At 33.5% G+C, this 13,317-nt stretch overlaps 1 protein-coding gene across 1 annotated transcript; it reads left to right on the top strand.

Annotated features, from left to right (window-relative positions):
• Window positions 1–1,031: 1,031 nt before the first annotated feature.
• On the top strand, window positions 1,032–5,634 carry LOC110655826 (protein DETOXIFICATION 40). The gene is made up of 8 exons (XM_058130443.1): window positions 1,032–1,246; window positions 1,487–1,808; window positions 1,905–2,536; window positions 2,910–2,966; window positions 3,124–3,362; window positions 3,533–3,651; window positions 3,884–3,970; window positions 5,087–5,634. The coding sequence occupies exons 2-8, from the start codon at window positions 1,494–1,496 to the stop codon at window positions 5,168–5,170; spliced, it is 1,533 nt and encodes a 510-aa protein (XP_057986426.1). The 5' UTR covers window positions 1,032–1,246; window positions 1,487–1,493; the 3' UTR covers window positions 5,171–5,634.
• The last annotated feature ends 7,683 nt before the right edge of the window (window positions 5,635–13,317 follow it).

Genomic DNA, 13,317 nt, shown 5'->3' with positions numbered 1-13,317 from the left:
ATATTTAATAAGTAGTATATTTTGTATCTTAATTTCATAAAAAATTAGATTTAAACAAAAAAATTCTTAAAAAATTAGAAAAAAAAAAGACAAATTTACTAAATGATTGCATATAGTTATATATAATTTTACATTTAAATAACCAAATAAAAGCAAGAAAAAATAATTTAAAATCCTAGTCTTTTATGCGAGGAAATGTCTAGCTTGCTTTGGGTGGTTGTGGTCCTTTTTGTGGCCATCTTTTAATTTTAATAAAAATTATTTTGCTTAAAAATAATATATGTCTAGCTAAAACTTAACAGCCAATCGCAGAATATGTTTCACTTACAAATTTAAACATATCTAATAGTTTTCATTTATTTTGATTAAACATGTTAGCATAAGTTAAAATAGATATGTGTTTATTAAAATAGATGCGCGTTTATCTTTGCTTCTTATGATAAAATTTTATGATGAGCAGTAACATCTCTAATATTAAAAGTTATTCTTGACAAGTGACTTTTTTATTTTTAGCCTTAAAAAAAAAAAGCTTTTCGAGCGTGATGGTTATTGCCTCCTAAGTTAAGGTATGTGATTAAATGGTTTTCTTTAGTCTATGATTAACCCCCCCATTAGAGGATATATTACCGAGTCACCAAAAGTCACAAGAACGGACTACCTGTGATTGATTTATCCATTTACTATAAGCGGAGATAATATTAAGTTATCAATGCTAATAAAAAAAATCGAACCGTGGTTGGATGCCTTCAACTTTCAGAGCTTACCACTAAGTCATCACACTCAGTGGCATTCTTGATGAGTGACCTACTTGGCAAGAATCTAAAGAATGAAAAAAATGCACGAGTACTGCTTTAAGTGACATTGATTGAACAGGCCCAAATAGTTTAGATAAAGCAACTCGTGAATCACAATGTTTGCCTTATTAATGCATAATCTAATCACAAATTTGAGTAATTACTGCATGATAAGACAAAAAAGCGTGTTGAATTATCGATTATTTTTCAGATTAAGAAAGCAAATAAAGAATCGAGGAAACAGATGGAACATGCACAGTGATAACATTTCAAGAAGCATTCGAACAAGCATCAAGTGATCTACAAGCTTAGGAAGCTAGCTTTGGGAATTTTACTGTAGCCTTTCCTTTTCCTTTTTAAATAACAATTAAATATTATAATATGGAAGATGATGAAATCAGAAAACCGTGAATAATTTTCTTTCATTTGTCTCAATCCTTCAAAATTCAGAGGTGAGGATGGCAGATGATGAATTCTTCAATCAAATTCATTTTTATTTTTTATTTTTCCTAAAATCTTTGCTGTTATTTGTTGATTTCTTCTTTGAATTCGATATTTTCTCGTTTTCCATGACTTTCTTTAAGAAATAAAATATGAGTTTATGGCTTTTTTTATTTATTTTGTATTTGATCCTTTTCAATCTTTTATATTTAACCTAATACCATTAATTTCTACCCATCACCATCCAATAGCCCATTCATGGAGTCTCAGGATGAACTCCAGGAACCCATTTTACAGTCACTGCCTGATTCACCTGCCCATTCTGAAGGGAACTCCAGGCTCGAAAAGGTGCTGAACGATCACCAATTGCCGTACATCAAGCGCCTCCGTTTGGCTTCATGGATTGAACTTAAGCTCCTCTTCCGCCTGGCTGCACCGACAGTTTTTGTTTACATGATCAACAATTTGATGTCCTTATCCACCAGAGTCTTCGCCGGCCATCTCGGTAATCTTGAGCTTGCTGCCGCCTCTCTTGGCAATAGCGGCGTCCAACTCTTTGCCTATGGCCTCATGGTAATATGGATATCAACACAAATAAATGTCTGTGTCGGATGGATCAGTTCAGTGTTTTTTCTCATTTGGTTTAATCTTTAATGTTTGTTCTTGTAGTTGGGGATGGGAAGTGCAGTGGAAACTCTATGTGGTCAAGCTTATCGAGCTCACAGATATGAAATGCTTGGCACATACCTCCAAAGAGCAACGGTTGTGCTAACTATAACTGGGATACCAATTACTATGATTTACCTTTTCTCAGAGCCTATCTTGCTCTTACTGGGAGAGCCAAGCAAGGTGGCAGCAGCAGCCGCAGTGTTTGTTTATGGTCTAATACCTCAAGTTTTTGCTTATGCTGTGAATTTTCCGACACAAAAATTCCTTCAAGCTCAGGGCATAGTGAACCCAAGTGCTGTTATATCAGCAACTACTCTTGTGCTGCACTTATTTCTCACCTGGCTTGCAGTGTATCAGATGGGTTTGGGATTAATAGGCACTTCATTGGTGTTAAGCTTGTCATGGTGGATCATAGTTGGTGCCCAGTTTATTTATATAGTGAAAAGTAGTCGGTGTAAGCAGACATGGAATGGTTTTACCTTGCAGGCCTTTTCTGGACTTTGGGAGTTTGTGAAACTATCACTAGCATCGGCAATAATGCTGTGCTTGGAGACTTGGTACTTTCAGATATTAGTGTTGATTGCTGGTCTGCTCAAGAACCCTGAGATTGCCTTGGATTCCCTTGCTGTATGGTAAGAATGTAATTTTTTTTAATTAAATTAGTGAAATTTTAGTCTGTAGATAGAACTCCAAATATGAATTCCCCATTTTTATAAGATATGTAATTTTATTTATAATAAAATTCAAGAAAAATTTAACATGGATTTACTTAGGGCAACCAACTCTTTTCAAATCACTGAAAAAATAAATAAAAAATCTAAAAATTTAACATCAAACTTCAATTCAAAGTAAAAGGGGCAAGACAACCATAAAGCAAGCAAATCACGAATTTTCCATAATTTGAAATTTTTATTTATTTTTATTTCTCTAATTAATTAACAATTCTTTTTCTAGCTTTATTGAATTAGTGTCTTAATGTTCTTGATGATTAATACCCTTTTGCAGTACGGCTGTAAGTGCGTTGCTATTCATGGTCTCAGTCGGATTCAATGCAGCTGCAAGGTAATAATTTTAATTAACTCGATCGGGTATTACGAGTAGGATTATTGGATTTTACCCAATAAAATAACTCTCAAATTAATTGATTTATGAAATCAAAATGCTAGTTTCATGAGAAATTAAGAGAGCATTGTTAATTATTTCAATGATTGAATTACAGTGTCAGAGTTAGCAATGAATTAGGAGCAGGGAATCCCAAGTCAGCAGCATTCTCAGTTGTGATGGTGACTCTGGTTTCCTTCATAAAAGCAGTTATAGAAGCTGTGATTGTGCTTGCTCTACGCGATGTAATTAGCTATGCTTTCACTAGTGGAGAAACTGTAGCCAATGCTGTCTCAGAACTTTGTCCTTTTTTGGCAGTCACCCTTGTACTTAATGGGGTTCAACCAGTCCTCTCCGGTAAGAATTCTTCTGCTCAGGTCCTGTATCTCAGCACGAGAACTTCAAGTTTCCACAAGTGCTTAACTGATATGATAAAAAGAATCAACTAATATGATGGGCAATGTGACTGCTGGCTTGTATCGTCAATATATGTTGGTCGGCTAATTGACAACTTCATAATTGTGAAGGGGTTGCTGTTGGGTGTGGATGGCAAGCATTTGTGGCATATGTAAATGTGGGATGCTATTATGTGGTTGGAATTCCTGTGGGTTGTCTTCTTGGGTTTAAGTTCGATCTTGGTGCAAAGGTAAAATCAAAACCTCTTATATAATTATTGTATATATAATGAATGATGAATAACCATTCATTATGATAAAAAATTATTATATATACAATGGTTATATTTTAAAATTTCTTCTGAACATCGTTAATATTTCATGCATGTATGTTTCCTTTTTCTAATCAGCAAACCCTGTTCTAATCCTAGCTTCTTCTATAAAATATTCACAATTTTCTTTGAATATTTGTGAATTTAACAGGGAATATGGGGTGGGATGATAGGAGGAACTGTGATGCAGACTTTCATTTTATTATGGGTGACTTTGTGCACAGATTGGAACAAAGAGGTAAATGCTCAAAGGACTTTGAATGAGTTTAATTACTATGCATGAATATTATACTGCCAGATTTCTTGTTAATTATTTATGAATTATTTCAAGTTAATTAACAACTGATAGGTACCCTCAAGAGTAAAGCATTTATATAGAGAAAATGTACAATGCATTATAATTTTGACTTTTTTTTTTCTATTATAAATGAACATGTACCTTGAAGGTCCATAGTCAGTGTGATAACAATGCCTGATATTAATTGTCACCCCAACTAATTTTCTTTTCTTGAAAATTATTAATTACATAATGTCTTGCAAATTTTATATTTTATTTAGTAATATTATTATTTAAATTGTTATTAAAAAACATTAATTTAAATATTTATTATAATATATAAATAAAATTATGAATAGGAAGAAACAAATAAAATTATTAAAAATTATATATATAGATGATCATCTTATATATTATCTATTTAATTTTTATCCTTTCCTTAAACTGAGTTCTTCATCCATGAATAGACTATAATACTCTTATTTAAATTTAATTTTAATCAATTCAAAATTGATTTTAAAGAAAAACATAAGAATCCAATACATGGAGTTAAAATGGAGTTAAATATATGGATTCTGACCTATATCCATACAATTTTAAGTTTCCATTATATTTTTTTAACTACCTACTATATAATCATATATTTATAATAAACTATATAAATTAATTCATAGTTTAGACGTGTATATTATTTATATAAATAAATTGCTACACAACTTATTTAAAATAAGAGCTTCCAAAAATTAGGAATTAGCCAAACTTGCACTCTCATTTATCCTTTTGTTACTCGTACAAATGATTTATAAGATTCTTATATATATTACTCAAAGCGTGCCAACTTTTTGGCTAAAAGATGCATCTCTTCATACATGTAAATATTAACAAGAGTTGTATCTCTTCAAGCAGCTGTTACATTTTTTAATCAATATACATGACTTTTAGATTTCGCTACCTTTTGGCAATGTCTATGATTTTTGAATTTTAAATTTAACGAATCTGAATTAACCCACATAAATGATCAGACCATATTTTCAACATATTGTAAATTAATCTAAGAAAGATGTGTCTTTGTTTCAGGTAGAGAAGGCTAAAATGCGTTTGGACAAATGGGATGACAAAACAAAGCAGCATCGACCATCACAGGATTTCTCACATTCATAAATAAATGTTCTGAACAAACATTAATTAACCAAATTATTTTTTCAATTATCACCATCTGTCGAATGTGGCTGATTATTGCTAACCGTTTGATTGCTGGACTTCGTGAGAGCGAAAGCTAAAGCATCTCTTTTAATAATTAAATTGAAATAATTATGCTTATTGAGCCCCTACCTTCCATCAATGAGGTTTTCTTCAACAAGAGAGGCGGATGTCTAATGATCTTAATCCCAAGGTGTTTGTAAATAAATCTGTTCCAAATTCAAGCGCTTACAAGATGGCGTTGCTGCTTTTTGTGGGTCGATTTTATTCCTTGTTGCGCTGATTTTGTTTGCCAATTTGTGGCTTTCCTTGTTTTTTTCGTTGGTTTTATATTCTTTGTTCTTGATTTGTAGTTGATTTTCTATAGTTTGCTTCTCTAAGTATATTCTCTTCTTTAATAAAATATTTTGCTTATAAAGGAGAAATTATTTCGTAAATATTAAAATGTGTCTTTTCTTTTTTTTTAAAAAAAAATTATGTTACATTGTATTATTTTTTATAATTTATTAAATTGTCTCGCACATGAGAAGATTATAGAATATTTTCAATACACACAAAGCAACATAAACTCTTAAAACCTATTTAATAAGATTACTTCAATTGTTTGAGCCTCTCTCTGTTTATCAATCATTTCATTAACCATTAATGAATTTATATTTTAAATATATTAAATCAATATAAAAAAAATATATTTTTAAAATTATTTAAAAATAGTTTTAAAATACACAAACTTAATCTGAAAATTTTATAATCTAATTAAATGCCATCCAATTTAATTACATAAACTTTATTTTCTTTTATTGAACAATATTAAATTGAAAATTAATTTTTTTTTCTTTTTAAAAAAAATATAACATTTTCATTAACATAAAAATATGCCTTTTTAATTATAATTTATTGCGTTGTTAATAATAATATATTAATTCGCATTAATCTTAATGAGTTAGTTTGAATGAAGTGGTATTGTCCCAAAGTAGTCACTTATGAAGATTATGAAAATAAATTATGACCCTAAGTTAATCAAATTATGATGTGTCCCAACCGCAAGTGCACGGGTCATTCAAGTAGTATAGAAAAAGATATCGTTCCCACGAGGAGTTGTGTTAATGATTGAATTTTTGATGTAAAATAAAATATGTTAAAATTGTATTTTAATCAAATTAATAAAAGAAATTTAGGAATTTGAAGCAGAAGATATGAAAATGCAAAACTAAATTCAAACAATGACTAATTTAATAATTCGCAAAATAAAGAAATTGATAATAATGAAAATTAATAAAATGAGATTAAGCTAAACACTCAAAAGTAAAATTCCAAGCAATAATTGATGAAAGACGATTCTGGAGTTAAGGGTTCATATTTAAGTCATTTTGGGATTTTTCCTAGCTAGCCCAATCCATGAAATTTATGGGTTTAAAGGAGATTAATTCTAAAATCCTTTGAAAACTCTTTCGAGTGAGACAAAGAGTGCCTTAATTAACTTAATCCTACTTTCGTGGAGTTAAAATTAACCAAGACCCATTAGGTTCTTTAATCAATCTATTAAAACCCTCTTAACCCTTAGTCTATTTCTAGATCTAAGTTAATTAAGTCCAATTTCTTGATTAACTATCACTTGGTTTTCTCCTTTCGGTGCTTCAACCAAGGATTAAGAACATAACTTAATGGGGCCCTTCATTAAGCATGTGAATAAGCACACAAGAAATGGATTAAACCTCATAAATTCATTAAATTGGGACTAACCCAGTTCAAATCCACAAAAATAACTAAATATTACATCCCTTACTCCAGAATCAAAATGAAACTACTCACTACCCATAATGTCTACAAGATATTCTGAATTTAAATGGAAATAAAGCTCTAATCTAAGCTAAGAAATAAAAAACTCAACACTAGAAATGTAGGAAAAGGTAAGAAGAGAAAGAAATCCCAAATCTGGTTGGAAATGGTGTGGAAAACTAAATGTGACTCTTCAGCTGCCCTTGCTCCTGCTCCTTTCCTTCCTTTCTTTCTTCCCCCTTTTAAAATGGGAAAATGAGACTATTTATAGCATTTTTCTGACATGGTGCCCTAAAATGGTGTGTTCTAGGAGGAATTATCTGAGGGAATCTTCTGCCAGCTCATTAATGAACTCTTTATGAGACTGCATAAGTGGGTGCATAAGTTATCACGATCCCTTATGCAGTTTTCGGCTGATTCTGGTTCACTTATGCGAAACTGCATGACTTGGTGCATAGGCTATGCACAATTCCGTGAAGGTGCATAAGGGAGGCGAGAATGTGCATAAGCTATGCAGTCTCCTTATGCACATTTCGGTGGGTTCTGGAACAGTGATTTTTCTCCTTATGCAGATCTGCATAGCTTATGCGGCAAGTTATGCACAATTTGATCAATGCATATTTCAGCTTGAAAACTTGTTTTTGACATCTTTGGCTGTAGAAGACACTCCTCAATGGCAAAATTCTCTTCAGTCCTTCAAAAACACCATTTTTCCTACAAAACAAAGTAAAAGATACAAATTAATTCAAAATCGACAATTATGGAAAACTAACTAATTAACTAATGAAATTAGCTAAAGATAACTAATAATAGAATAAAATAGCTATGAAATTAGACCTAAATAACTATGCAAAATGTATGCATCAAATACCCCCAAACTCAAGCTTTTGCTTGTCCTCAAGCAAACTTTAAAATATGATGCAAAATTTTTAGGGGTGCCTTATCCAAAGAGCTATGAAAATCACCTATTAAAGTAACTTAGCACACCTTCAGCCATACCAGCAATCCATATACCCATCCTTTAAAATGCAAAGAATCTAATGCTTATCCAAGCTTTCACCGCTTAGCCATCAAGTCAATTATCGTTCAAAATCCCCAAACCAACCAATCAAAAGAGAGAGTCATGCTCAAAAGGAATTCTAGGACAATCAATAACCAAAGTGCCTCTATATAGAGTGATGGAATTAAATGAATGAATGGATAATTTTCCAATCCCATAGGCAAATTCCCTACTCCTATCTCCACTAATGTAGCTAGTACTATCAAGAGATCAAAGGTCTTTTTAGGGATGTAATGGGGCCATGGGGTTCAAAATGAGGCTAAGAAGAAAGATGGGTAAAAAGGATTCAAAGCATGAGAATATTTTCAATTTTGAAACATAAGGTACACTTTATTATATATTTTTTCTTTTTCTCTTTTTTTTTATATGGGAGAGAGAAATACACAATGAGGATTGTCAAGTGCTAGCATAGTTTACAAAACACATAAAAATGGAGGGACATTTTGATACTTTAACTTGTATTTTGCATTTTCTTTTGATGATTGTCCCTAAAATTGCCACCCCCAAACTCATTTCTTTTAATACTTTGGGTGGATTTCTTTCATTTTGAATGACAATGGTGAAAAGCACATATACTAGCACTTTTACAAGGTGACAAGCATTTCTTCTCCCTTTTATTGTATTTTTTTCTTTTCTTTTTTTTTTATTTTTTTATGTACCTAATATTATGAATAATTATTCTCATGAAAGGGTTGGAGTGTTTGGTTCATTGGCTAGGTAGTAATAAGGGTTTCAAGAAAAATTAGGGACAAAAAGGCTCAAAGGGGTTTGCAAGGGTCAATTTTAATTAGGAAAATGGCCAAAGGTTTAAAATGAGGAGGTTTAAATCAAAGAATGCCTAATCATCTCTCTTTTCAAGTACAAGCTGGTATTTCGCCTTGAAAGGTTTAGAAAATTTGTTCTAGGATTGGTGAGACATCATTTGACTACCTTATATCCAATAACTCCCTCTAAATACTTCCATCTCCAAATGACTAGTTGGGTGGCTTTTTGGCTAAGAAGATATAGGCAAGGGATAGACACTTCAAAACCTTGCACCTCTTAGGAAACTTTCAATCCACAAACCCAACTAAAGGGTGAGTCAAATCACTCTCATAGGCAGCTTTTTAATACTCAAGGGATTTGGCAAAAAATTTTAATGCATGATGCATGATTCCTAAAAATGAGTAATGCATTAACTAAATGGAGGAAATCTATGTGTCTATTTGTGTGCAATGTGTATAATTCTAAGTGGTGTATAATGTGTGTGTAAATGTGTAATGAATATGTATGTATGGATGTATATGTAAAATATTTACAATATATGTAAATGAAATGGGATGAGATGTTCCTATACTCAAAATGTAAAAAAAAATGAAGCAAAAATCAAAATGAATGTGCACCCCCAAACTCAAAATTAGACATTGTCCTCAATGTCTCAAGTAGTGCATTATCAAAATTCAAAGTAAAGAGAAATTACCAGGAATTGTGAAATTTAAGAGCAAAAGGAAAGAGTTACCTGGTATAGAGCAGATGAAAATTCAAGGAATAATGGTGATGCATAAGAGGTCATGCAGGTTATGCGAGTAAAGTCTTTGTCCAAAACATGTGCATAAGTAGGGTGCATAAGCCGTGCGATTCTGCATGAGTGGCAATAAAGGTTGCATAGGCTATGTAAAATATTTGCATAATTTTTTTTTTTTTTTGGTCATGCGGAAGTGCATAAGTTATGCACTCTCCTTATGCAAGTCTTAGCAGGTTTTAACTTTTCCAGAACATGTGCATAAGTAGGGTGCATAAGCCGTGCGGTTCTGCATGAGTGGCAATAAGGGTTGCATAGGCTATGTAAAATATTTGCATAAATTTTTTTTTTTTTTGGTCATGCGGAAGTGCATAAGTTATGCACTCTCCTTATGCAAGTCTCGGCAGGTCTTGGAATTCAGAGTTGGTGGTTATGCGGAAGTGCATAAGCTATGCACTCTTCTTATGCACCCCTCGGCAGGTTTTGGGATTTTGGGTTGGTGGTCATGCGGAAGTGCATAAGTTATGCACTCTCCTTATGCAAGTCTCGGCAGGTCTTGGAATTCAGAGTTGGTGGTTATGCGGAAGTGCATAAGCTATGCACTCTCCTTATGCACCCCTCGGCAGGTTTGGAATTTTTGGGTTTCTGGTTATGCAGAAGTGCATAAGTCATGCACTCTGCTTATGCACCCCTCGGCAGGTTTGGAGATTCAGAGTTTTTGGTCATGCGGAAGTGCATAACTTATGCACCCTCCTTATGCAGACTTCGGCAGAGAGAGAAAATGAAGAATTTGAAGTTATGCAAATGTGCATAAGTCATGCACTCTGCTTATGCAGGTTTCGAAAGATATGAAATTTGACAAAATTAGGCTATGCAGAGTTGCATAAGCTATGCACTCTTCTTATGCAGTTTGCAACAGGGATGAAAATGGCAAGAATTGTGGTTATGCAGAATTGCATAAGCTATGCAGTTGCTTATGCACAATTCAACAAAATTAAGATTGCAATGGAACATGATTTGCAAGTGTGAAAAATACCCTAAAATGAAGAAATATAATTCTATGAAGCATAAACCATGAGAAATTTTCACCAAAAACACATCAATATATACAAAGTTCATCAAAAATGCATCACACAAGCTTGTAGAAGATGGATCCTGCATAAAAAGCATTTGTGACCCATGCCATTTTGACTCAAATTCTGCAAATCAACATTTAGCACATTAAAACTCAATAAAATCTGCATAAAGTTGCATTTATCTACAAATGATGAAATGAACTCTCCAAGTTATGCCAAGAGAATGCAATATTGTCCACCTTGAATTCCACAACCCAAATAATCTCAAAACTACAAAGATGAGCAACTTACCACCATATTAACATTAAAAGCACATATACTTAAAAGTTACACACCCAAGCTCACCAAAAACACAAGCCATCTACTGCAGATACCCTTTTTGCTGCAGATTCCATTTTTCCTCTGCATAAACCAGATAACAGCTGCACAGGTTATGCAGTAAGAACTAATCAGTTTGTGGGAGAGTTTGAAGGACAAAATTTTCAAGTTAAGGGTCACTCCCCAGCAGTTCACCAACCTTCCTCCATTGAAATACATCTACAAGGGATAAGATTCAACAATGTCAAAAATTGAATTTGGGGAGATTTAAGATAAAAACAAAGGTAATGCAAATAAAAGTAAATCAACAAAAGCAAAATAAAAGAACTTGGGGTGCCTCCCAAGAGCGCTAATTTATAGTCCTTAGCTAGACTCTTTTCATGTTTCATGGTGGCTGAAATTGGAATTTATTGCCTCTGTTTCCAATAGGTGCTTCAATGAATCTATACTTCATTTTCTTTCCATCACATGAGAAGATCCTTGTTGCTTTGTCTAAAAATCCGACCATTTCTTTCTTGACAACCTTTGGTGCATCTTTTTCTTTGAGAGATGGTTGCTTTACTTCACTTTTCTCCACTTGCTCAACTTGAAAGATTGGTGCCATAGGACAAGGTGGATTACTATTCAAATCTTGTGCAAATGCAGCCTCTTTTGGATTTTCATCATTGATACTCCCTTCATGGATAAGACAACTTTCAAGAGAAGCCTTCGGATAGCTCTTTCTAAAGTGCTCTTTTACTAACTCATCAACTATATCAATTCTCAAATAAGAGTCTACATCTTCATGCTGCTTCTTCTTATCATTGCCAATGTTGAAGACTAAATGATCCTCTCCGACTCTGAGAGTAAGCTTTTCACCTTTCACGTCAATCAAAGCACCAGCTGTAGCTAGGAAAGGCCTCCCCAAAATGATTGGGATATTAGAATCCTCTTCCATGTCCAAAATGACAAAGTCAACTGGGATGTAAAATTTTCCAACCTTCAGTGGTATATTTTCCAAGATCCCTTCAGGATACTTAATTGATCTGTCAGCTAACTGAAGAGAAATGTAGGTTGGCTTAAGATCTCCCATATTGAGCTTCTCATAAATGGAGAGGGGCATAAGGCTAACACTAGCCCCTAAATCACATAAAGCTTTTACAGAACATGATTCCCCAATGTGGCATGGAATTGAAAAACTCCCTGGATCCTTGAGCTTTGGAGGAAGTTTACTTTGGAGGATAGCACTGCATTCCTCAGTTAAGGTTATAGTCTCATAATCTTCAAGTCTTCTTTTGTTTGAGAGAATTTCTTTCAAAAACTTAGCATAAGAAGGCATTTGGGAAAGAGCATCGATAAAAGGCACATTTATATATAGCTTCTTCAAAACCTCTAAGAACTTCCCAAATTGCTTATCAAGCTTGGCTTTTTGAAATCTCTGTGGAAAGGGAAGCTGTGGCTTGTAAGGCTCTGGAGGTATATATTTCTCTTCTTTCTCTCCAACCTCCTCTTTACCTTTTCTTGCACTCCCTTTTTCACTCTTTTGTTTTTCATCTCCCTCAAAATCTTCCTCATTTTCTCTCTTTTCAACTTTTTCACTCTTCTCATTATGCACTATTTTACCACTCCTCAGTGTGATGGCATGACATTGCTCCCTTGGATTTTCTGTTTGACTAGGAAGTTTCCCCATAGAATTGGTACTTGATGAGCATGCTTGTTGTGCAATCTGATTTTCCAGCATCCTATTGTGTGTTTGCATTTGTTCCAGCCTTGCTTTCATCTCTCTCAACTCTTCATCACGCTTAATTTGATTAGCAAGAATTTGTTGTAATAAAGCCTCTGTGGTGGAACTTTGTTCTTGCTGTCTTGGTAAAGGTGCAGATTCGCATTCTTTTCTTTGAAAACTAGGTGGTGGTTGCCTAGGTTGTTGGTATTGATGCTCTTGTTGTTGTGATGGAAAGTTACGAGTTGAAGCTTGATTTTCTTGATTCTCCCATGAAAAATTGGGATGATTCCTCCAAGCATATGAAGGATAATCTACTCCACGACTCATTGTTCATACGCATAAGTAACTTGTTGAGAACTTCGAGCATGATGATGAACTAACTAGCATGCTTAAATCCTCCATTTTCTTAGCAAGGACATTAGTGAGTGCATCAAATTTGGCATTGATCATGTTAAATGGATCAAGCTCATACATTCCGACAACTTGCCTTTTTGAGTTGGAGTTGACCCTCTTGGACTACTCCAAAGATGACTTCTTTGCTATTTTCTCCGATAACTCATAAGCTTCATCTTCATGCTTAATGATGAATTCCCCTCCGTTTGAGCATCAATGATTCCTCGATAGCGGAGTGACATTTGTGTAAAAATTCGGTTTATCATCCATTTAGGA

Source organism: Hevea brasiliensis, chromosome 11 (assembly GCF_030052815.1).
Source record: "Hevea brasiliensis isolate MT/VB/25A 57/8 chromosome 11, ASM3005281v1, whole genome shotgun sequence".
NCBI lineage: Eukaryota > Viridiplantae > Streptophyta > Magnoliopsida > Malpighiales > Euphorbiaceae > Hevea > Hevea brasiliensis.
The sequence above is the reverse complement of the archived record's forward strand: the minus strand, read 5'-3'. Positions and strand labels throughout refer to the sequence as shown.